At 44.5% G+C, this 26,057-nt stretch overlaps 1 protein-coding gene across 1 annotated transcript; it reads left to right on the top strand.

The window, feature by feature from the left end:
• The first annotated feature begins 793 nt into the window (after positions 1 to 793).
• On the top strand, positions 794 to 16,652 carry LOC146195493 (glutathione S-transferase D7-like). The gene is made up of 6 exons (XM_084596817.1): positions 794 to 988; positions 5,046 to 5,195; positions 6,035 to 6,093; positions 6,183 to 6,324; positions 11,353 to 11,517; positions 16,509 to 16,652. The coding sequence occupies exons 1-6, from the start codon at positions 794 to 796 to the stop codon at positions 16,650 to 16,652; spliced, it is 855 nt and encodes a 284-aa protein (XP_084452943.1).
• Positions 16,653 to 26,057: the final 9,405 nt, after the last annotated feature.

Raw genomic sequence — 26,057 nt, 5'->3', positions numbered from 1 at the left:
GTGTAAAAGAACACGTGTTATCCCAAGCAACACCAATAGCTAGGTAGGATTAAAGAAACACGATTAGTTAGAAGATTTCTGAAGTATTTAAAATTGGAAAGATAACTTGAAAACATTGACTATAAAAGCGCAGGTAACAAATCCAAGTAATTAAATGCGCCTGCCAACCACAAAAGCACTTTAATATGGTTGCCACAAAATATTTCCAGCCACATGCTAGTTTGCATATAATATTTACCAGCAGCCGAAACAGACGAGAGAATGCTGACTAAAGTGCAATCCAGTGCATTAGACTTTGCGGGGCATGGTAACAGAGCTGACAGCATTGTCCAACATATTCCATATAGTGGCCAACGTCAGTGGAGTAATGGCGAAAGCTGTTCGATATAGCCATCCTTATGAAATGGCGATGCCCATACCGGTGAAAAGTAAGGTATGCCAGTGTATATCTGACATTGGCGGGCCATTGTAACAGAGCTGAATATTTTCCAACATATGGCATATATTGGCTGACGTCAGTGTACTGACGACTAACGCTGTGCGTTATAGCTAAGGTTATAATATGGCAATGCTAACACCGGTGATACGCCAAATATTGAGGCCTATCATAGCCAACCTAATGCAATGACAACACCGATATTGTGAGAGCATTGGATATGACTGGCTAATGTGCTTATCAATATAAACAGGCACTGCCAATATTGCTTACCAATGTAATCCTCAGGGCCAATGTTAGCCGAGCTATAGAATGGCACAACCAATATCAGCGGTAGGATGGCAGCGCTGGGCCTACATGGGGCTGATCTTTGCCGGCTCACTGACAATATTGTCCCAGGCTCTGATGCTGTCTGGGGCCATGCGGAAACTATCGAGGTTTATGGTGAACAGCCCCATTCCTGGCAGCCTAGGAGTTTCCTGCATGAAGCCCATACTTCCGCCGGACCTTCCCTCGAGTGCTCCTGAAGGGACCCACGTAGTTAAAGTGCAGGCATGCCTGTTTATAGCCGCGCCGCAGCTAATGCGGGACCTGCAGCCTTATTTGGGTTACTCTAGGCTTATTTTGACTAAAATCCCAGATTCGAAATTTCATAACAAGGACCCTTAGGGCTAGATGTGGGAATATTTACTCAGTTAACCCTTTCCTAGCAGATGTCAAGCCAAAATGGGGAAATCAGGGCCGAGCCCAAAATGGGCTTGCCCACTTTGATTCCTAAAAGGGGGCTCTCATCGCTATTATTGTGGTTGCCCCAGCACAACTTGCCTATACGGCACCCAGGGGTCCACGTACTGTGTGATACTTGGGTTTGTGCGATATATTGAGCCCACAGCGTTCCATCATGGTCCGGCAGCAGAAAACGACGATAGGCTGGCAGGCGTGCCGGAGCTGTCTTCTGCGGGCGGACTACGATGGCGTGTTGTAAGCAAACAATTTGGCAGATGCTTGTTTGTATGTATGTGCAATTACAAAGTACTTTATTTTTCTCTCGAGGCAAGGAAAAATTCTCAGAAGAGAACGAGCCACGAGCGAGTGGCATAGAGGTCGTGGCTCTTTGTGTTTTGTCTTCTAAGAAATTTTCTTTTGTTCATGGTTCTCTTTCGCTCGGTTACAGCAGTGCCCAGTTGGAAAAACTATAGAACATTTTCTGTGACCACAAAATTTCTGTGCGGTTTTTGACGGGAAACCTGTTCTGACAACAGAACGTTCCGTAGTAATATCAGACATTTCTGTTACAAAAGAAATGTGCTAGAGAACTACAGAAAAGAGAAATATACTACAGAAATACTGCCGGACTACATAAAAGCACTACAGAACTAAAGAAAAATCTGACGTTTACGAAAGAACTACAAACTATTGTGTCGTATTTTAAACACGGTTCTGTATGTTTTTTTTACTAGGTAACGACTTCCACAGTGACGTGGTCCGAACGCTGAACAGGCACATAAGAGCTGCGCTCTTCGAAACCACCCCTATAAGTTTTCGACGGAGCTACTTTCTTGGTTATTGCCACCGCAGGAAGCACATGAAAATTTCATTTTTCCTGCGCACGGGAAGCTTATGTCGCATATATGAATATGTTTATAAAAAGTGTCTTAAAATATTGTAGTTTCCTCAGAGTTATTTTCAAAATTTCAACCAACTGATTTTTTATGGCAATTTTGGCTACTCGCTCCCAGCGCAGAAACAATTTTAAATGCCAAGTATTTGACATGAATGGATTGCTTGGAGGTCATTTTCATTATTGTGGGCGTAAGAATATTTTATATTATTCAAAATTTTTTCTCATAACTATATGTTTGAGAATTATGTACTCGCATTGGACAATCTTGCAAGAGAGAGAGGTTAGAGGAAATAAACCCATTCCGAGGCAATACAGACGCGGGTTCATTCTACTATTTCTTAAGCACGCCCATGGTAATATAGGCAAAGGCACTGTACGACTCGCTTCCTAAAGTCTGGCACAGAATTTCCTCGACTATTTTCCTCAGAGTTCCTTCAATTTGTAATACTTGTGAATATTAGCCCGTTCAATATCGTAGTTAGACTTATCCTCGGCACAGTAACTGGATATCACTTGCGTTACATTGTTGACTTATGAGAAAGGATACGCCTACCTGTCAACAAGCCACAAAACATTTTACAAAATGTAAAAGGAAGAGTATTCGTTAAAAGCTATGTTAGGAAGTTCTAGAAAATGCCGTTGGAAATGAGATGTGCGTTTCTTACAAATAGACATCAGACAGTAAATTTTATGAATCGGTATTTCTAAGACTTCAGTCGCCATGATCCTTTTGTTCAAGATAAACGAAAACAACGTTCTGATTGTTACCATGAAATTCTTTGTAAAAGTTGGTGAATTTACTGAGAGTGGCATGACTGCTGAACCAAATACAGGAGTGCACTTAGGTTAGGTTAGGTTTTCGCCATGAGCATAATGGCGAAAAGCTTTGCTCTTTCTTCCTCTTCCATTTATATCTTCTCTTCTTCCTCTATCGTGCGTGTTTGTGTACTAGTTATAATTTGACCATTTTCTTTTCTTTGGCTTCTTCGTCAGAATTATTGCGACATTCTTCTCGGGGAAACTATGTTAGCTTCAAACCTATTTCCACGTGTCGCTGACACATCTCGCAAACACATCTCTCGGAGTCCCGCTGACCCATTACGCAGACATGACATATTCAACGTAAGCCTAGAAAAGCTTTCGCCTTAAAATTATCCGTCTTTAGAAAATGCGGAGGTCCAACACCATAAATCGTGAAGGCAGCAAACAGCCGTGTTTGCTCGCGCAAAAACGCTGTAGAAGACGATGATAGCGACAACAAAAGAATACAATCTTCATGACAGAACGACACCGAGACGCTAGATAGGGCACTTGATTTGTCCCCTGTCACACAGGTGCTGTTACGACATCAAGAAAATTCACTGGTGAGTGAACAAAGCTACCATTTTGTGCTTAACAGATTGAGAGAATGCATACAAAGCAGTGCGTGCAAATATCTTCGGGTTTTATGTTGCCTCCATCAACTGGAAGTGACGCCTTCCACGCATATACAATTATTTGTCTCCTTGCACTTTGTATCATATATTATTACAAATATAAGCTGCCAGTTGGCATAGACGCCTTGAGGTAATCGAGCATGTAAACGTTCTGCATTTAATAAGGCAGGTTCGCACACCATTAGACATGTGCAGGAAGGTGTGCGAGATTTGTACCCAAGCAGTGTACTTGGAATATCGCGTACAGACGCCATTCCGTGGCGCTTATAAAGCAGAGCATTAAATTAAGCCATCGCTATTTAGCCGTCCTAGATTAGTGTGCGAACAAATATATTTTGCAAGGCAAAACCTAATGCCATAAATTTGAAAGTAGGCAGCGCTATTAAGACCAGCATGCTTCCTTATTCTTTTTTTCGGCGAGAAAGTGCTTTTAGATGCAAAATTAGCCTGCGCCGAGAAGTGTGACAAGCCTCTAATGTCGAGCGATGGGCGGACGATACCTTTTTGATATAAGGACACTGCAAAGCTGCTCTCCGTTGAATAAAAATCTTGCTTAAAGAAAGCTGTCGTCAGCTAGCTATGCGCTTCATAGGCAAAAGAAAAAAGATGGTATGACATAATTTCCTCACTTTGCTATGCTTATTCACAATCACAAAGTTCAATTGTGGCAGAGGGTGGAGATGAGTGTTCAGTTGCCGCGCACCTGAAGCGTAATAAAGACGTATAGTGCGGTCTCGCTTAGAATGCGACCACAGGAAACCTAGCTGGATGGTTCGAATTTTGATGACTAAATCAAGATCCTAATAATGATCTTTAGTTCACGAACAAGGTTTGTACATTTTGTGGCACAAATACGGTATGAAAACAAAAAGGTACATTCTTGATATGCAATGGACGTATACTCTGGAGGCATTTTGCCGCTGGAAGAGAATAATGAAAATTCCGCACTCTTTACGGCGATGAGAACTACTCGCGCTTCGAAGTCAAGGAGAATATCTTTCTTGTGTCATCTTTTCTTCCCTCACTTTCCTCAAAGACAGTATTACTACCACTTATAGGCCACGATTTCAACTTGGGGTCTCGTTGAACGATGATGAAAATTCCCTGGAAATGCATGTGGAAATGTTTGGAAATGCTAGCTATACCTCGGGATTTCGAGGTACGAAAAGTTACGGCGTAATCACTTATAAAGGCTAACCTAACTTTATGTTACTAACTCTGCTGGGGCTATACTACTAAACATAATGGCAACATTCAGTGTACATAATCCATACATTAATTCATACATGTTACCTGGGCGAGATTGGTTTGTAACTGCCGTCAATTCGAGGCTGTTGCGCAGCGATATTGATATCTACAAGTCCGAGACGGTTTTATTCCCATGACAGTAAATTTCTGTAGTAGAAAAAAGTAGAGATTTTTTAGGGAGCTTTGTCAGGAGGGGATGAAACTGTCTAATAAGTTGATTCTCTACCCACACACATTTCCATGACGACATATGTCTAGCTATGCTGTTTCGAGATGCGAGCGCTCTGCTTTCTTTTTGCAGCGCGGAAGAATGGCCGTTGAGCTTTTCATGTACATGACCAGTCCTCCATGCACTTTTGTGCGCATTGTAGCAAGCAGGATTGGTGTGCCACTTCTCCAACGAGAGCTCAGCATTCCTAACAGAGACGTATTCAAGGAGCCCTTCATCAAGGTAACCGTCCTAAATGTGAAGCGAACCTAGTTATTTGTGTAAAACTGCGTTCCGTATGACTTCTTTCAACATCAGTTCACTGCCACTTTTGCTCCCGCCTAACTCATTCTATGCACTCTAAAATATTTCTTTTCCTATTCATCCTGTTAAGGACCGTCAAACCGACTGATGCGACGCCCTTACAACTTTTAATTCATCAACCTATGTTCAGCTTTTCTTTGGTTTTGGTCTAATGCACCCCTGTTTTCCCGCATTCTGCTTCTCATGGTCAATGCAAGAACTGCCGCCAATGTCGGTGTCCTGCACCCTCCGCCTATAGCCGTCTGTGTGGCCTCAGCATTCTTATATATATTCTTATGCATATTCTTATATAATCGTGAAATACTTACATATTTTCACAACGTGTTTTCTAGAAGAAACATTCAATATTCTGCAGGACAGAACCCACCCATTGTTATAGACCGCGACGGGGAGCTAGAATAACCACTATCGTTTATTATTAAGTTGGGTGTTGTTATAAGCAATTCTTTTTATTACGCAATATCGGAGCTACAGTTAAATTCTTGATATACTAGTTGTGGTAATAGGCATAAAAATTTGAGCGAATGTATTTTTTTTTTGTGAAAACTATGAATGACACTCTCGTTCTACACAAGAGATAATGACTCACAATGCAGCATGAAATAATCAGTACTGCTCGTGAACACATCTTTGTTCTGTTTCCAATTACTGCACGGTGTTTATTCAGCCGTTCTGATGTGCGTTCATTGCCATGTCCTACATATTCTTATTGCTTAGTACTCGCCACAAAATTAAGCATTTCTCCACTTCTCTATTAGATGAATCCCCAGTGTAGCGTGCCTCTCATAAATGACAATGGGTTTCTACTGGCGGAAAGGTAAGATTTCAGTTAAAACATATACCCAGATAGAGACGGCATTTCCCGGTGAAAGTTATTGAACTGTGGTGGTGCACCTGTGTTCGTAGCCGGGCCATCGGCATGTACCTTATGAACAAGTACGCTCCGGACAGCCCTCTTTACCCGCGGGAACCACAGCGGCGGGCCGTTGTGGACTGGCTCCTCTTCTTCGAACTAGGAACGGTCTACAACAGTGGACTCGCTGCAATGGTAAAACGCCCTATGCGTTTATGTGTCTGTATATTAACCTTTTTCGTCCGTGGGTAGGGGCTACAACGCTGCTGCGTGCATAATACGTTATCGGAATACGTGAGCAAATTTAAAATTATAACGGCACCAGCTCTAAACTTTCAGTGATGTCTGAGTTTATCTGTTTAAAATTATTTAGTTATTATCTTTATTGCACTATCATTGCTATTTTTATTAAGATAACAGCAGGTTAGTTGCATGAAAAGTATTCATATATCTTGAAACTAAAAGAATTATCGCACGGGAAGTACAGTCAGGAAAATACATTTGATGAAAAACTTATCAGTAGATAAATAAGTAACTGAAGTAACACAGCGACGCATTTCTCACGGCTCTGTGTACACTCAATATTATTGCCAGTTAACTACAATCTCGCTCAGTTTTGACAAAATAAGCACATTTTATTCAGTAGTTGTAAATTTTTTCCTTTTGTACGCTTATAATTCACATTGCGCTTCATTTTGGAAATCAATTCCGGAATAGACTGTTGGTGAGAAAGGCGGACAAGACCAGAGATTGATTGATATTATTTCAGACAAAACGTACAGGGCATGTATCTCACCGAACCTTGATTCCTAGCTAAAAGCTAGTTGAAATACCGACAAGAAAGATCTTGTAAATGATATGCACGCGTGTGAAATTATTATATAAGCAGTTTGCATAAGGCTCTAAAAATAAAAATACACATTCGAGTCACTGGTATATCGTTTACACTTTTATATGAAAGTAAAAGGTATACATACAAAAGCAAAAGCAAACAAATTCGTTACACCAAAATCTTTCTGTGTGTCAGAAAAAATGAACCAAATAGAATACACTGATGAAACGCATTCTTAATAATAATTCTAATACTTACACAACCTTCTTCGAATAGTTCTACTTTTATTTGGCAAGACCTTTTGTGTATATGAAGAGTAGTAATGGACTCAGAACGCAACCTTATTTTTCACCTGACTTCACGTGTGGTGTTCTGACTTCTACAAACTACCAGTGGTTATTACTGATCCACCCGATTACCTTCCAAGGTGGGAGTTTTTTAAGAAAAGTTTGGGGATGGAATCAAGGCCAACTGCAGTGGGATATCAGGAAGCCCAGCCGGAAACGTAGGCAAAGAGGCGGCAATACGGTTCGCACCGAAGCACATCATTACAATTCCTGGGACATAATGGATCTATCCTGGCAATTTACCGCGCTGACAAAACACCGGGGTCATAATAATATTTGAAGCACATGACATGCATTCTCATGGCAGTCTCATGGTCGCGGCGTCGTACATTGTGAGACAGCGTGAGTGGCTCAACAAGATTATTGACATATGTCCACTTGAACATCCCATAAGCGCCTTCATATTTGGAGGGGGTTCTAACAGGTCTCGGACTCTGCAGTCAGAAACAAACGCCACACAGCTACCTCCGGCCATAGCAGTGGCCATGAAGAGTGACAAACAGAGGCACAGCCAGCGGACCAAGCTTTTTATTGGGAGCGCCAAACGTTCTACCTAGATGTCGTAGTAGCATCCGCGCACTCCGGTGTCGTGGTGTCGTCTACCCAAGGGTTCAGATACTGTCCACCGAGATGAGAGGGGAGGGGGTAGGAGGGTCCACCGTGTGCGCTAGCCAGTTCTCTCACCCACCCCCCTCCACAACAGTTCCGTGGGGAAGGAGACCAGGAGGGGAAACAAGTAACATTCCGTGAAAGAAATATGAAGCGGGTGTTCGCGGTGTCGTGCGGGCGAGGTGAATGTTGGATCACAACACCCTGCCTGCCTTATTCGTGAGCTCCAACTGGGCGCCGGTCTCTACTTTGGAGCCGCACGGCTGGTCCCTTAGCAGGACCATGCCGCAGGACAGGAGTCGGGACTCGGTTTGGTTGACTCTACCTCTGGCGGTGCGGCCAAAACAAGGACGGCCGCCTCCATGGCGGGCTGCCTCGGCGTGCAGGCCGCACATCGGACACGAGCTGCTGAAATCCCTACCGTTGCATTCACGTGAATGATGAAGAGGCGAACTCTGCTGGCTCACCAAACAGTCATTGGCAGCCGTGGCACCCGCTGTGCGGTGATCTCATTCCAACTTTCCGCAGGCCGTAAATCAGGGCACTAGGTTACGTCCCTCCATGCACCAGGCGTCGCGCAGAACCCCTTCTAAAGACACTGCGCCGACTTGCGTATTTACTCTGGTCGGGTTCTGTGGAACACAACCTCTCGCACCATCCAGCTTGGTGTTGGGCAGTGTTGACATTCGGCGAGCTCGCCGATTTACATTGCTGCGAAGTGCAGATCCTGCGATCAAGCGACGCCGCGTCAATTTGGAAGAAGAGGCCGCAGCAAGCCAAGGGCTACCTGCCAGCCTCTAATCCGCGGTCGCACGACTCCCCGTCTACGCCGGCACGCATACCGAGGACGGGGGAGAGAGCGCTTCTCACCGGTGGAAATAAATGTTGTCCATCTAACCAACTCGCCCTCCTTTCAGCGATCTGGCGGGCGGAGGGTGTTGTAGCGATACCCATGGAGCTGCTGTGCGCATGCTGTAACATGGCTTCGGCTTCGCTGGCTTCGAGTGTTGCAGCGATGCCCTTTGGAGACCTCTCTGGGATTCGCTAGCCTCCGCGACGTTCAGCGCTTGTAGTTTCCGCTTTCACTGGAACATATTGTAGGCATGCGTCCGCCATTTCCGCGCGACCTTGGGCCTTTCAGCTTGCAGGCGCAAAACAATCTTAGCAAACTCTAACGGTCCCACCCATCTGGGCGCACGAACCATCGCGATCTCGCGGTCACGTCGCTGAGTACGTAGTTGCGTTTGAGGACTGTGACTTCTCTGGCAACTTCTCTGTGCGCGCAGTAAGCTATCCATCTGGCTTGCAATGTTCTTACCGTGGATGCGCTCCGCCTTCCTATTGGCATTTGTCATTATATCAGGCAATCACTCTGCTTACTCGTTGACATCTGCCAGGACCTTTGCGTTCAATCGCAGAGCTAAGGAAATGGTATGCCAGTGCACATTCCGGTAGTTATGCGATCTCGCATATTCCCCCTAGAATATTTGTTTATTCCGATCTCGTCGCTCGCTCTATTGCGGCATAACGGCTCTCCAGATCTCATCTGAGGCGTCAATGACCAGCACGCATTGTAGTTAAGCTTATTCATAGACAAGCTGGAAGCCTTCAACTCACTCGTAGCAAATATCAACTGCAAAACAGTTAATCAACGCCATCCACACTACAAGTGGCTTCACAGTGAAATTTGTCCTGAATTGTCGCGGGGTTGTGTCTCTTTAATGAAACTTGTGACCCTCTCATGTCGATGAGCCTCCCTTAACCCCTGACAAACTCTTAACTGCTGAACGCAGCCTCAACAGGTACCCTCACTCTTACAAGATGCGCGTGCTCCGGAGATTCCTCAAACAGGTCGCTCCCCGCTGTCATATCCTTTAGCAAATTTGGTGTACCAGCACTCCTACTGACGTCACATCTGTTACCATAATTCATACCCCCTTTCCGAACGGCGTCTGCCGGCTTGGGAATTGGTCTACCGTATGCGAGTGACGTCACCTCATAGCCATGCGACGTCGGTCCAGTTAACTTGACTCTCAACTCTCGTGAGCCGCTGAACTTTGAACCTCTGTTTGGTGCGCTTCGGCAGCGCTCTCACCCGCATTCTCCGCCGTACAGACGACGCGGTGTTGAGCCAACAGGCTAACGGACGTACCGCATCTGCGATTCTGGGCGGAGGCGGAGAGATGGGCACTTTACCGTGAGCTGAACCAACGGGCTGGCTTTCCCGAGCGGATGTAAAGAGTAACGTCGGCAACTGGCAGTAGGTTGACGAATAGCGCAGAATCCCCTTCAGAATGACACGTTACGCGGACCCCGCCTGCGGTTTCACTCGAGGCCTATCACAGAGTCAGGAGCAAGCCTCTGCCATCTGGCTATGCTTCGCACACTGGTCAAAATATCCCAGCATTTTGATCAGAGAAATATCCCTTCTTTGTTAGGTAGCCTTCCCAATTGGACAGGCAGTAGGCTCTAGCGCTGGTGCCCGATTTTTGTGGAGGGTTTTTAACGGCATGAGCTCTGCTCCTAAAGCCAAACGCCTGTCTGCTTGCTTGGACAGTGGTGGTCATGAACAACGACACACCGAGACACATTGAGTGGGCCAAGCTGTTTGCTGGGAGCTCCCAACAATTTCCCTTGGTCTCGTAGCAACATCCGCGCGCTCCGGCATCGTGGCGTCGTCCCACCCAAGAGGCAATTGCGGTCAGAGAGAGCGCTTGCCTTGTCGTACGGGCGAGGGGAATGTTGAATCCCAACGATATTTAGTGACTGGTTTTCTTAGAAGCCAGGCGTACTGGAATGTTTCTGTAGCAAGGCACCACAGCCGGACAGGAAACGCAGGGCAGATTGGTGCATTTTATGCATTGGAGAGTAGCCGTGAATAAACGTTCCAAATAAAACAATTTAACGGTATAGGAATCATTCCTGGAATCTATTGCGCATTATACTTGTAGAGCTGTTCTAGGTTGGCTATTTATATGTTAAGTTCGTTGTCGCACTTGCCCCTTCGTGTGAGGCCTGCCTATGTGTTTATTTCAATATATTTGACTCACACTTTAAGCTATATGTCAATCAAAATGAGATGCTTTTCGAAGGCCCTCTGGGCAGTCTTTTCGTACACTCTTCTTCGGTTCCATTACCATTTGTTGAGAATTTACTTGCATATTTTTTCATGACAGTGAAGTGACCGCTACAAAAATATACGATTTTCAATGCGACAAACAACTCGCATGAAACACGAAAAAGAAGAGAGGATGATTCGCACCGTCTTCTTGTGTCCCTGCATTTTACTTCGCGTTTATTTTCGCCTTTAAAATAATACCAATTACAAACTACACCTAGCACCAAATCTCTTAAATGCTTTCACTAGGCCTACAATTGCAGATTGTGTCAGTGCTTGTAGACGTCTGAGATTTGGTTTCATCTTTTTTCATGCAGAGAAAGCTTGCGAAGGACGGAAAAACCACCAAGGGACAGATGAAACGTTTGAACGGAGGGCTCGGCGCTGCTGTGCGGCTAATTGGACAAAAGCCCTTCCTTGCCGGCGATGAGCTCACGCTTCCCGACATCGGCTTAGCGCTGACCATAGGAGTTATTCTGAAGGTATCGGAAGTCGCGACACGCGCTTGCGGATAATATTCTAGGTGCACCAACGTATAACCCAGTTTGGCACTGGGGAATAAATAGGTAGGGGCAGTTTGTAGTCACTGGCAGAGCACCGAAATTTCACCAGTAAACAGTTTTCACCGCCCTCAAGAGGAGATCAATTTCAGGAGACCTTAGACAGTGGCCTAGCGAGAGAAGACCATGGAGCCGGGCATAAAAGGACGAGCGGCCACGGTAGAGCCTGTTCTGCGAGCAGGCATCGGCATTAACCTGTTGTAACATCATTTGCGATAGAGGCTGTTTGAGGATAGTTTGCGAGCCTAAGAATTTGCACTCTTGTGCGAAAAACCTATGGTAATGATTCAAGAGTTAACGCAAGATGAACTTGTTTAATACCCTAAAGGCGGCTTGCAGCAAGTAGCTCCCTCTAACATGCGCTAAGACATAAAGAAAGGAGATACGATATATGAGGCCTGCATAGGGGCAGCGGATCAGTATGCATCGCGGACATGGAATATGAACATTCCACCATGCAGAAGGAGTTCATGAACAGATATGACAGCAAACAAATTGTATATAGAAAAAAGCAAGGTAACTCCGCAAATATCCTACTTCGAAACAAGAATAACTGAGATTTATTTCACCACAGAATCTAAGTATTCAACCAGATTAACACCATTTCAGAAAAACAGCTCAGCTGCCAAGTACAGACACAACTAAATAACGACAGTCCTAACTTCTAACAATTTATGCACGAAGGAAATGTCTTCCACGGTGTCGCGAGCAGCAATTTGTGTACTACGAACTGATAGTCCCTTACAAAATTGGCTTTTTTTGCGTCAGTTTATAATATGCAGACATTTTTGTACCTCAAAGATGAAATATTGTATATTCAAATGTCCTTTAACGTAGTTAAGGATCACCATCAATGGTTTTTCACAGCATTTTATTATGAAGTATTTGTTGCGTATTTAAATCTGAGATGCGCATTTTAAAGCATTTATACACCTAACTCTGTTTTATTGGCCTTGTCAAGATAATCTTGATTTTGCTAGCTTCATTATGGAATATTTGCTTACTACAAATGCAGCGTGTTCCTAAAATCTAGCAAGTCCCTCAAACTGTTCCTTTTAAAAGAAAAGGTAATTATAGGGGTGGGATAAGTGTGCTTAAGTGCAGAAACAGGAACCGCAGCCAGTTCCGTGCCCAGTTCCCTTGTTAGTTCTACATTTCATAGCTTAGCAGCTGTTCTATAAGTCACATTTGAGTGTGGCCCACACAAACTGGAAGACACCATTGAGTTTATCATACTGAAATTAGGTTGGCTGCCAATCACGGTTGAATTAGGGCGAAGTCAAATTTCTCGTTCAGGCGACCAAATCTTGGGCATGGCCAACTCCGATTTGGAGGTCCCCGTTGATTCGGGCATACTCGAATAATGTCTAACTTCGACTTCGGTCAGGTGCTGAAGAGGCCAAGTTTAAGATGATCAAAGGGCCAAATATGAGCGCTAACCACTATTCAAGGCTGGGCTCGGGAGAAATTGTTAGTAATGATTCTCTTGCGAGAGGTTGATAGTAGTGATGATAATGACGATACACTTGGTGATAATGATAACCATGATAGTAGCGATGATAGTGATGCTGCGGTTTGCGATATATATAATGATGGTACGCGATGAGAAGGACAGTGCATTCAGTTCATAAAATTGATGGTAGCCGTAGCTATTGTGGTCAAGATGATGATAATAGCAGGGATGACAATGATTAGAACTTCTGTAAAGCGGCTTCCGCCATTACCGCTCTTAAGCACACTTCAGCAGCTTTTTTTTTCTAGTTTCTAATCAGTCCTCCTTGAATGATTGCGCTTTTATATATCCTCCGAAAGACACCACAAATCCGAAAAAGAGCGAATGTTCCTCTATACGTGTCTTCGCCTCGTTGTCGGTTGTGCTTCTTTTTATATGCAGATGTACGCCTAAACTTGCGATTTTTGTCTTTCGAGTGTTACGTGAGTTCAATGGAAAAGCAGTGTCAGAAGTTTCACAGAGTATCTGTTTTTATTCCTAATTAGGCTTCACTCGTTTGCGCAGCATTTTAACTGGAGAAATGCGTCTTAAACATCGCGATGACATCTGGCAGCTTTATGCCTTTTTGTTAAAAAAAGAGTACCATGAAAAGGAAAGGAGATTTCGTCCTTTATGGAAGCTCGTTCATCATGGAAGCGGAATTCCTTGAAGGAAGCAAGCACTTATATTTGCCGTAAGATACTTGTAGCGATATAGTAGAAATGCGAAAACGCTCAATTTCTGAAAGTTATTACTCCGTGGTCAATCCACAACATGGTAGTTTTACGAAATTGCTTATACGGCTCGTTCACTCCAAGAAAAAATATAAGGACACTAAAGCTTCTGCGTAAGATTAGAAGGAATGGCGCCTTCAACAGCGTCTTTTTATTAGCGAGTTATTGGAGTTGAGAGACTTCGACATTTGCCAAACAGAATAAACGGATGAAAACCATTTATTTATAACTTTGTACAGGGAGCGTTGTTGTGGATGTAGGAAGAAGGAAAAGAAAATGCACGGGCCTGCTACTGACTCTGTAGCTGAGCTATCTCCGCTGCCTCGTGCGGACAGTAGAGAAAATAGAAAAGAAAGGAAACAGAAGAGGGAGAGAAAGAAGCGCGCCGCAACAGCCGCCGTCTACCACCGAAGGGGTGGAGGGTGCAATGACGGCCTACAACAGAAAAACAATCGGTGGCAGGGTAGCCCTCGCCGCGAGCGGCGTTGACCTACCAGTCCCAGCCACGTATGGCAAGGAACAGCCCCCCTTCACCGCCTTCCCTTCCCAGGGAGGGTGAAGTCTCATTCCTCAATGCATTTATTATGTTTATTCTTTGGCGAGAGGCAGGGGTGGTGTCAGCCTCATTTCATAATAGACACCTACAGCTGCAAGGAACGGCGTATAATAGAGGGCAGATATGTTAGCGGTTGGCAACTAACAAACCTACCTCTAATTTCACTCGCGGATGGAGGCTGAAAGGGAAACGAAATGATGAGGCACCACTCTTGACTGCTGCACAAAGAACATTTGTGTCACTCATTTGATACCAAAATTGGTGCGCATTTGTTTATACATTTCTCAACATTAGGGTAGAGCCATGGCTTTTCCGCAAAATGAGGCGAATGCACTATCGCGTAATAGCGCCGCCTTGACTTAAAAAATACTCATATCGTACCAATAAAAACATATAAGCCCCAGGTGCAAACGTTGCAATGGCATAGCGGACATGATCCATATGATATGGACGTGTCCTAGATTTGGAGAACCTGACCGAACAGATGAGTCCTGGGAGGCACTACTTCTCAAGCAGGACGAAAAAGGGCAACGAGAAGTCATCCGTCTTGCTCTGGCCGCTGCTAAGATCCAAGGGATCCAGGTCGACGGCTGAGGGGGAGGACATGGTTGGGACAGAGCTTCGCCTCGGATCCTCACCAACCTTTTGACGGGTGCAATAAATGTTATTTCTCTCTCTCTCTCTCTCTCGGAAAAATATCTCGAAGAAACAAACACGCTCGCTATTTCGTATCACACTTGACTCAAGCTTTCTGTGGCAGCTCTCAGAAGAACGTCATGCCGTTTAACTTCTCCTTTATCATCCACCTGCTGGTCAAATTTTAGTCTAATTTGTGATAGGAATTCAAACTGACGACATATGTATCTTTGAATGTATGCCGTTGAGGGTAAGTGGAAGTCACCACCGAAGAAGTGAGAGAGATACCGGAGTTTCCTGTCCCGAAGAACCAAGCCAGCCTGAAGGTGTTTAACACTCCGCCAAACTTTGTGTCCGGCACTCTTTGCGAAACCGAAAAAGTTAAAACCACGGCAAGGCATGATATGGACTGATTTAAGACGTCCTTATCTGTTTAATCGTACCTTTTCATGGTAGTGTATAGAGCTCGTTCACCCCAAGGGAATTCATTCTTGTGGCCTGGGATCACGCCATCAGCTGCCAGAGCTATTCGAAAAACGACTCTAACGCGTCCGCTGCTAGGCGGTGGCTGAGTCTCCCAGTTTTAAGCGATAGGTTATAGCGCTCGTTTAGTCGAAAAGCACTCGACTTGACTGCAGCGCTTGCCGCAACGTATCAGGGGCTGCATGAAAGAATCACACAGTGGTTATTGTTGTCGTAGTATGTCTGACTGGTATGTATTAGCCATTGACCAGTCAATGAAATCCTTGTTATAAATGAAGAATCATCCATGTAAGGAATGGAAGATGAAAAATTGGGACAAACGAGTTCAAAGATGTCAAAATGCTCAGAATAAAAAGTAATGCTTGATGTTATTAATTACGAAAATACAGTCTGTATTTGATGAAATATTTTTTTAGGTAATTGAAAAGTAAAGAAATAAAGTTTTCAAAGGTGTCACTACTCAGAAAGGAAAGCGAATGGTTGCTTATGCTTCATCTCGATGTATAAAAATGGTCAAAAACAATAAAAAGTAAAAAAGCACAAAACCAAAAATAAGAACTTTGGTTTATAGAGCTTAACGTCCCAAACCTACTCAGGCTATGAGTGATGCCGTAGTGGAGGACTCTGGAAATTTTGCCCGCCTGGTATTCTTTCACGTGCACCGAGATCACACTGCTTATAGACGCCACTCCCCTTCATCGCAACGCAGCCGCAGGGGCTCGAGATCGAGCCCTAGTACCCTCTCATAGTAGTCGGGCATCTAAACCACTGCATCACCGCTGCAGGGACAGAGATATAAAAAGTACAAAAACATTGTACGTAATGCACTTAATAAAGTAGATAATTTGTCGCCTAATTTTTATTTAGCATCTACTGCTTTATTTCTATTGGCTTGCCAACGGCTAGGCGCCAACATCTGAGGTAGTTACTGTAGTTTCCATAACCAAAAAGTTTGGTGTTGTATGAAACGTCAGAGGTACTACTGATTGTCACATAATCACGTGCCCTGCAGGGTTTTGTCGGCGGAGGAGTGCATCACCTTGAGGATCTCAAGAAGTACCATCTTCGGGTGCGGCAGCAACTTCCCGAGTACGACAGGCACTTCGAGGAGATGATTTCTGCCATGCCTGATTACACGACGAAGCTGAAGCCATAACACTGCGCATGGAGGCTGTTAACAATTTAAATTGCCGTAGGTTTTTTTCAAGGTGTTACTTAAAATTTTTTATAATTTGTGAATGAATTTTAAGAAGTTCAATAATAAATAATCACAATTTCACTTTCTACACATGGTAAATTATATTCAGTCCTAAAACGGAAGTTTATTCAAGCACAAAGCAATCAAATGCGCACTTGAGCGTAAGGTTTGGATTGGGAGTAGGGAGCTTAACGCTGCTGAACCGAATGTGGAGCGAATGCTTTGGCTGCGGGGGACCGTGCGTTGCAATTAACCACGGTACCGTGAACACATCAAAATTCATCGGCGTTCCGAGCAGAATTGGTAGCAGTAATAACTTGATTAGAATATTATAGTTTAGGGGCATGCATGCCCCTAGGTCCTCGGATGGCCCCACAACTCTCTAACGTTCGCCCCACAACTCTCCTGTGGTTCATAACGTCGGCAGCCCAATATGTGGCTATCATCTGTCGGACGGAGTCCTCAGAGTGCAGCAGGGTCTCCGCGTCCTCCCAGCGGTGAGATGCTCCAGTCCCCACAGGGCAGAGCCGCCGGCATTGGAAGCGGATAGGAGCGAGGGTGGTGGTGGAGCGGTTGTGCATTCGGAATCGGTGAGGGTAGCGAGACGTAGAAGAAATAGATGGGAGGGTTGCCTGCAGTACAGCCTGGCCGCGTCTGGACTCCTTGCCAGAGCGTCTGCTGGTAGTTATCTAGAGATTGGTTGGATGGGGAGAGGGGAGTGGAGCAGTCGCTCGACCGTACAGGCCTGCATTATCTCACTGAAGTAGTTCATACGATTCCGTGTGAATCCCAGTTTGGAGGCCACCGTCCTGCGGTTTAAAGAACCTCAGATAACGTATTAACGGCCTGGTTTCTCGGATTTCAGGAGTGTGCAAACACCCATATCAGCTCCACATAGCGGGACGGGTTGGCGGCGGGCGAGCTCAGTATGCTGTACGCAGAAAGGCGAATTCTACCACGCTCAAACTTTTTTAGTATCGGGGTCTTAGAGTGAGTCAGAAATTATATATCATGCTTCTGTACGTGCAAGCGCGTGGGCGATGTCAGCTTTTTCGGCTGCCTCAAAAGAGGTGACCGAGGGGAGAATCAACTTCCACGCCCAGCACATGCGATGCCGGTAGACGCTTTCTGCTGCTCCACTGGGTCAGCTCTCCGCGACGGCGAGCGCGTGTGCAGTGCAAAATCTACCCTTCCCTCTGATGCGCCAACGAGACAAGGACGAAGGAAAGGCTGGACGCATACAAACACAAACGCGTTTATCTGTGTTCAGCCTTTCCTTCGTCATTTTCTCGTTAGCGCAGCTATTTATAGAATCGAATTATGAACCAACTGGCCCGAAAAGTTCTTCTAAAGCACCATTCTCTCCGCTCCGGAGCGCGCGTTTGCCGGGATACCGCTACACTCCTCTTCCTCCTTCTCTCAGTAGCGAACGCTGCGCCGGAACAACTGTGAAATGGCACAGCTGGTTGCCATGACTATGGCGCATGTGCGCTAGCGGCTCCGCTCGTGACCTCGGCTTTACATGGCACAGTTACGCTTTCTGTTAAAAAAAACGCACATATATTCGCTTCACTAGCACAACTTCACAGTACCCGGAAGGGCATAGTTTGCCAGAAGCGAAGAAGCATGACACGAATGAGTTCTCTATAGGGTTATAACTGTAATCAGGTCTTCTATAAGCATAAAAACATTATCTTGTTGTGTGTTGTGCTTTATGGCACACATGCATTTAAGGCTCCCATGCACCATACTCATGGTAAGAACTGCCATCCAAGCAAGATATATTAAATACGGTTAAAATTTATTAGTTTGCTAACAAAGTTGGCATCTTTTAAGAACATGAAAACGCATGAAATATTCACAAGTGCATTTTCTTCGTTTAGTAAGATAGGATGAAGAGAAATATATTCGGAATAAAATAGTGGAAAATACTTTTCCTTAGTTCTTCAAAATGTGTGCAGAAACGGAAAATATGATTATTTGTGATCGTTTCTCCGCAAAGCTCGCATGTTGGCGTTTCCTCTTTTGTAGCAGTATAACCATGTGTAAGGTGTGTATGTCCAATACGGAGGCCATATACACTGACTTCAGTGTATCGTTCTTAATGAGTTCAAAGCTTCCAATCATTTAGAGAGGTTTTACTACATGTAGCCTATTATTTTTCCCATTATTCCATTTAGACTGCCATCTATCTCTTAGCTTAGACTGTATTAATGTGGCTGCTTCTTTTGTAGGGAATGTGCACTTCAAGTTATATATGTCGTTCTTGTGCAGCGCATATATCAGCGCTATAAATTCTGTCAATTCCTATGCGACTCGAAACTCAGCAAAGCTTTACTGTTTGTCACTGGGTTGTGGCTGTGTTTTATGTTGTGTATGATTTCACCGATAAGGCTTTTCCTGCAATCCTATGATATGATGTTAGTATGCTCAAAGAATCAATGTAATTGGAACTCTTCTCTAGGTTCTCATTTTCAACTTTTTCTGGACCCATAAGGACTGCTCATGAGTGAAAATGGATGCGCTCTGTGGTAGTAGTACTGTACTATTCCAACTATTTTGGACCCACAGCGCTTCCGACGTACTATGCTGATTTTGGACGATCTTCATAAGTTGCTGCACAATATCTGCAATTTCATTTAGTGCTAAATATTGCTGCGATGTGTGTTCTTGTGGTGTTTGTCCTTTTGAGATTTATTTGATATGAAGTCACATACAGACGGCAGGCAGTACCACGTTGAAGGGGATAAGGATTTCGGGTAATATTAGGTAATGAGTCCATTAAGTCTTAATCTTGATATTTCTCTTCAAAGCGGAGCCCAAGCAGCGGTTTTACGTTTCGAGGTTTGTTCGTAAACAGTGTTCGAGATGGGCACTTTATGACTGTTAGGTAACAGATATGGTTTCGCAGCGAACGGATTATTAGAATGTATGAGCATGTGAGCATGTTTCTTACTTCTAAGTGATAGCTTCTACATACAAGCCGTTGATTGGTGATGTCCTCTATGCACCATTTGAAATGCGCAAGCCTTAATTGTGTATGGGTCCCAGTCGCTTTAAGTATGAAGAGTATGAAGGCCATGCAGATGCATATACTACGCAGCCATAATCTGAACATGAGCAAATCACAGAAGGGTAAATTTGTAAAAGGCTTGTTCTGTCAGAATCCCACCGGTTGTTTGAGAGAACTTCCAATATACCAACAGGTTTTGAAGCTTTCTTCTTCAAGTTGTTTATGTGAGGAAGAAATGAAAGCTTTATATTGCCACCTGACGGTTTGATGTAGCGCTTGAAAGACGAAGAAGTTGTAGACTCGCGCGCTTTGGCTAGGTAGGGCTGTGGACCCTTGTGCCTGTGTGTCTGTGTTACCGCTTCCCGTGAACCCCTGTCTTGACTGTGTGTCTCTGCCCCTGTCGCCGATACCCATAAATCCCTGTCTTCATGACAATATCAAATGTTCGGCCTAGACATTTATGTTCTTGTATTACAGGTAGCTTAATATGATTTAGTTTGACGTAGGGAACAGTGTGCAGTTCTCATCTGAATGAGAACTGAAAAACTACCGACTTTTGTGTGCGAACCCTGAAGCCATTCCTATTTATTTGTGTTGCTAGGGAATTTACGGTGAGCTGTATTTGCCTCTCACGTTGATACACTAGAGGATGCCCATGCCATTAAAGGGCTTCTACTTTGACGGAGTACTTAACAAATTTTTGATTATTTCTTCAGCGTTCATTTTTAGTGTAGTAATAAAATTGCATCCTTGAGGCACATCATTTTCTTGCGTGAACGGTTTAAAAAGGGTGGACCTGGGACGTACTTTAAATGACTGTTGAGAAAGTAAGCCCCTACACATTATAAATCCTGCCCCGAAAGCCAAGCTCTCCCAGATCACGCAGGATCCCAAACCTCCATATGGTGTCATAGGCCTTTTCAAGGTCGAAAAAGGCGGCAAAACGGTATTGTTTATTATTAAAGGGTTCTCCGACAAAATATTTAGTCGGACAAGGTGATCTATAGTTGAACACATTGTTTTGTAACCACACTAGTGGATTGGGCTATACGTTCAGAAGACTATAGCTGCAACCTTGCTTCTGATTTTGGCGTATTAAAGTTTGATAAAGTCCTATACCAGCATCATCTCGATGCCTCTACTGATGTGAGAAAGACGTAAATGGAAGCCAGCAACACTATTTACTATTTTCAGAAACTGACAGCTGCGATATGTGTAGGTTGATAGCAGGCACTATGGGCGCATATATACAAAATGGTTTCCCCGCAGCGGGCATCTGTCAAGGCAGATGAGTCTACTGTGCGAAACCACGGCCCCGAGCACCCATGCTTAGCCGTGCGTTGCATCGCCGTGTCTGAGGAAAAGAAGATCCTAGTAGTTGAATTAACGCCGAATTTAAACCTTTAGGGTCAATCGGCCTATTGGGGCACACCGCTTTGGCCCACGCTTCTCATAGACAGGACCTCCAGGCTGACCCACCCAGGGTAAATCGGCAGTAGCCTTTTCTTATCCTACTTTTCACTTTTGTCATATTTGGCTATAGTCTGGGTGTACGGCTGGCCCGGGCAGGACTGCCTTCCAAGTTTCTGCCCCGTCGCCTTGTTATACTCTGTGGTGGGCTGCTGCCATACTGGCCAAATTAACTTTTATGGATTCGTCTACACTTTCAACCGATCGCCTCCCTGTGAAACGGGGGCGCACCGAACTCCCTGTTCGGGTTTTTGTGAAGACCGCAAATAGCTTTTTTAGGTGTCGTGTGATTCATAGTGAACACACTGAAAACACTGCGAGACATGTCTCCCATTCATTGTGTCAAAGACTAACCGATGCCATAGGGTAAGGGAACAAGATAAACTAGCAAATAGAGAACTTCTTTTGGAACTGCTATACTTCCACCTGCTCGAGCAACTCGCAGCAGTTACAGCATTTCGAGACATACCAATTGTTACAAGCCCCCATCGTTCATTGGACACTGTTCGTGGTGTCCTCTTAGAAAATGACCTAAAATACATTAGCGCAGAACAGCTTCTGGAGGGCTCAAAAGATCAAAACGTCGCAGGCGTCTACAGGATAAGAATCAGACGAGACAATAATGAAATCTACACCAAAAACTTCGTACTCACCTTCGCATTGAGCACACTTCCATTGTCTGTGCAGGTGGAGACACAAAAAACAGACTTAGACCCTACATCTTTAATCCGAGACTTTGCTTCAAGTGTCAAAAGTATGGTCACGACGCACACAACTGACGAGGCCTTCCCACGTGTGCTAAATGTGCCTCTCATAAGTGTCAAATTGAAAATTTCAATGTTCAACCACACCTTTTTGTCAACTGTGAGGGTGCCCTTCATGCATTCTCACGCAGCTACCCAGTTTGGCAAAGAGAAAACAATATATGACCCTCAAAGTGAACGAAAACCTAACATTCAAAGAAGCACGGACAAGACTTGAGAACAAAGCCAAAACTACTCCGTTGTGACGCAACAGGGCACAGCATCACAGCGGATTGCGGCGCCTGCCCAGGACACGCACAGTGAGCCAGGAAGAGCGCCGTCTGCGCCCTTGTGGAAGCAGGTGACGCTGCTCCGCCAACAGCAAAGCAGGCCACGCGAATCTCTCGGGCAGCCGGCCCGAAGGCCTTGTCATAAGTGGCGAGGTATAAAATAGACCTACCCGTCTCCTCTACACAATCTTCCTGCACATCTGAGGATGTGAAGGGTACAACTCTTCCTCCGACGCACCGGCGGCAAAGCTCTCTCGAACGTAGAAAAGGGACAAAAGCCCAATTATAGGTTCAAAGGACCGACATTGATAAGTTGTTTAATTTTTTCTCCAATGGTTTCCAAGCATGGCATTCCTAATCCACTGGAGTTGCCGCGGCCTTTTAACACCTACAGACACATTACAAACCTTTCAAAGTCACTGTTGCCTGTTGTCTTATGCCTACAAGAGACCAATATCAAACCTTAAAAAAGAGCATATTAAAAAAGCACAAAGTATTTCGATGTGACAGGGAGCTAGCCCGTCTTCCTCTGTAGGCATTGCTGTTATCATGCAGAGCAGTTTTGGAACGCGAGAAGTCCAGTTCAAACCCAAATTCGAAGCAATTGCAGTCGCTGTTGTTTATTTTAAAGGAATCAATATGTTCTGTCTACCTTCAACTCCATGTCATTGTAATCCTTCACCATTTAAAGAACTTTTACAACATTCACGGGGACCGTATATTTTAGTTGGATTATAACGCCCACTTTTTCTTTTGGAGAGGTGAGCAGACAGTATAGGACGTATTTTATAACCTTTTATGCTGTGCAACAATGTCTGTCTGATGATACGTGTAAATATACATATTAGTCCCCAAGCACAGGAAAAATGAGCTGATGAGATTTATAGTTTTGTTCATCATAAATTTTTCAGATCTTAAATCGGACGTCTTTGACAACCCATATGGAAGTGATCATTTACCTGTCATAGTAACCATCATCCATCACTTTTACCAAACCAAAGCGATGGAAAAATCACTTCGCAAATTAGCCACTATTCCAGTCCAAAGCCGACCTTGGAAAAGTATCTTCAGAAAATCTCAGCATAAATGAGCTGAATAAGAAATTTTTGCTTGTTATATTGCTGCAGCGCACCTGGCTATTTCACAGTCCTCGGGAGCTGTACAGCGAAACCACAAGTGCGTTTACACAGGAATGCAAAAAAGTAAAAAGACAACTAAATAAAGCCTTGGGAGTTTTCCGGAGATATCCTACACGTTAAAACCTTTTAAAAACTCCGGGGCTAAAGAGCTGTGCATTCGCCGCAATGCTGAAACAGCTTTATGGGAAATGTATGCTTCAATAAGCAGCTCAACCATGTCCAAGAAATGTGGTAGTAGGCTCATAAACTAGATGGCAAATGCTCTTCGTTCACGATTCCACATTTAACAACTCCTGGTACGCAAACGAGCATAGAAGGAAAAGTAAACATATTAGGAGAACATTTATTTGCACTCTCGAGTTCAGAACATTATACACATTCCTTTTAAGCTTAAAATTGCAGCTGAGAAAGACTCCCAATAGCTGGAGGCAAAATGAACCTTTTAACTCTTTAATTACACTTAAAGAAATAACTACACTACAATCTGCAGAAAAACACACTATCCGGGACCCGATGAATTTTTGTTTTACGCAAGCTTGCCATAAGGCATATTGTAGAAACTTATGTAAATTATTTTGCGTGAGGAACCGGAGCAGGCTCCCGCTCTTAGTGTTGTCGGTGAGCCATTTAGAAAAGTTCTCTTTCCTTGATACATAATGAAATGCTTCTTCATTTGTCTCAATCATCAGTGCATGAATTATTGAAATTTTTAATGAAATATCGATGTCTAGAAGAATACTAGAAGCCTGGATAAAAGCCGTTATAGTAACACTCTTGATGCCTGGTAAGTCGCCGGACTACCCAAGCAGTTATAAACCAATAGCCCTGACGAGCTGTATTGAAAATGTTTTGAGAGCAACTTTGCATAAATCTCATGTTTGTTCTCAAATCCCGGAAGCTCTCGTTCAAGCTTGGGGGCTTTTGGCGCTTCTTTCACTATCCTCAATAATGGCGGCGTTAATTTTGACTAAAGTAAAGACTGCTACAATGAGCTTCCTGCATCCGTCCACAATTTTTGGCCGAGTCACGTCACCATGCGGCACTCCGACCAAATGCCATTTGTACCGTATCGCACAGCCTAAGGATGTCATGCACGCCAGCCTACAAGCAGAGTTCTGTCATATGGCGTGGTGCCTTGTCGCTACACACCCATCGACAATTAAGCGTGCAGCAATTACTCTTATAGATGCCCGACTACTGCGCCGGAGTACACGGGTTCGATCCCGACCGCCGACAGCTGCATTTCGATGGAGGCGAAACGAAGAGGCACCAGTGTGATGTGCGATGTCGGCACACGTTAAAGATCCCCTGGTGGTCGAAATTACTGCAGAGCCCTTCACAACCGGCGCCCTTTTCGCTCTTTTAGCTTTCACTATCGTCTCCGTCTTTTCCTTTACCACGCGGATCCGGTGCCCACAAAAATCGTGACAGATAATGCGCCTATCCCGTCCTGTGTACCAGTTATTATTTTATGCTATTATTACTATTATTTAACTTATGATTTTGGGCCAGGATATTGTCGACTAAGCTACAAATGTTTTTGCCACCGCCGGGTTTTTCTAGTAATGTGAAATGAAATGCTATCGCATCAGCAGCCGAAAACCACCATCATTCTTGTTTCCCTCGCTACGCCTGCGCAGAAGGAAAGCCGTTCTCATAGAGCACAATAAAATCGTGTGCTGACCACACTGCGACCAAACCTATACATACTGAGCTTGTAATCTCGTCCGCCGATCTAAATTTTGGCCGTCCTGTGCTGCACGAGGCTTCTCTTGGAATTACCTCTGTTGCCCATGGTGATCATTACTTATCTTCCATTCATTACATGCTCTGCAAAATCTCATTTCAGCTTAACTTCGGATAGAATATCACTTCTTTTTCATCCATCATGCAGCTCATTCGCTCGAAGACTCTATGAAAGAGCATCGCTATTGGCAGTGATGCAGAGAACTTCTAGCAGGCGCCTTGAAGCATTCCTATGCACATAAAGTTGGGACATATCAGGGGAAATACAAGAAAAGACCGAATGTGGATGCCTGTGCTGCATTTCGACTGTCGCCGCTATGTTAAATTCACCGAACAGTTTAAAGTGCATTTTAACTGAACCGGAACAGGGCCTGCCCTAGGCGCTTCGTTTCGTAAAAATTACGTATGCCCATCGTCCTCTCAGGCGCTATTTTATATTGGCACAAAAAACATGAATAATTATGTAGGAAGAAGCTCTTATGAGCATGTCCAGCCTTGCCACAGGCCATGGGCAAACTATTGATGTTTTTGGTGGGCAGCCCCATTTGGGGCAGCCCAGGAGTTTTCTGCATGAAGCCCACAGTTCCATCTGGCCTTCCCTCGAGTACCCCTGAAGAGACCCACATTGTCAAAGTGCGGGCAAGCCTGTTTTTAGCCGTGCCGCAGCCCATGCAAGACATATTGGGCTTTTGAGTAGGCAGCCTCATTTTCGTTAGCCAAGACTTTTTCGACGTAAAGATCGAAATTCCCCAAGAGGGGAATTTCGAATCCGGATGTCCAGATATGGGAATATGTACTCAAACTTTACTACTAAGATATGATGCCCAAATAGAAAAAGCAAGGGCAAGGCCAATTTGGGCTTGCCCGATTGATGCCTAAATGGGTCCCTCATGGGTAGCCCCAGCCCAACTTGACCATACGGGCCCCAGGGAGGCCGCGTATTCTGTGCTACTTGGGTTTGT

The sequence above is a fragment of the Amblyomma maculatum genome, chromosome 3, assembly GCF_055883805.1.
Source record: "Amblyomma maculatum isolate TAMU_Amacu chromosome 3, ASM5588380v1, whole genome shotgun sequence".
In the NCBI taxonomy this organism is placed as follows: Eukaryota; Metazoa; Arthropoda; class Arachnida; order Ixodida; family Ixodidae; genus Amblyomma; species Amblyomma maculatum.
The sequence above is the reverse complement of the archived record's forward strand: the minus strand, read 5'-3'. Positions and strand labels throughout refer to the sequence as shown.

What these genes read in the sequence shown, in the direction of transcription:
- LOC146195493 (XM_084596817.1), top strand. Translation starts at nt 794, where the DNA reads ATGGGGCTGATCTTTGCCGGCTCACTGACAATATTGTCCCAGGCTCTG. An exon ending in ACAGTGGACTCGCTGCAATG is followed by an intron (nt 6,325 to 11,352) that starts GTAAAACGCCCT and finishes TTTTTCATGCAG; the next exon opens with AGAAAGCTTGCGAAGGACGG. An exon ending in CCATAGGAGTTATTCTGAAG is followed by an intron (nt 11,518 to 16,508) that starts GTATCGGAAGTC and finishes CGTGCCCTGCAG; the next exon opens with GGTTTTGTCGGCGGAGGAGT.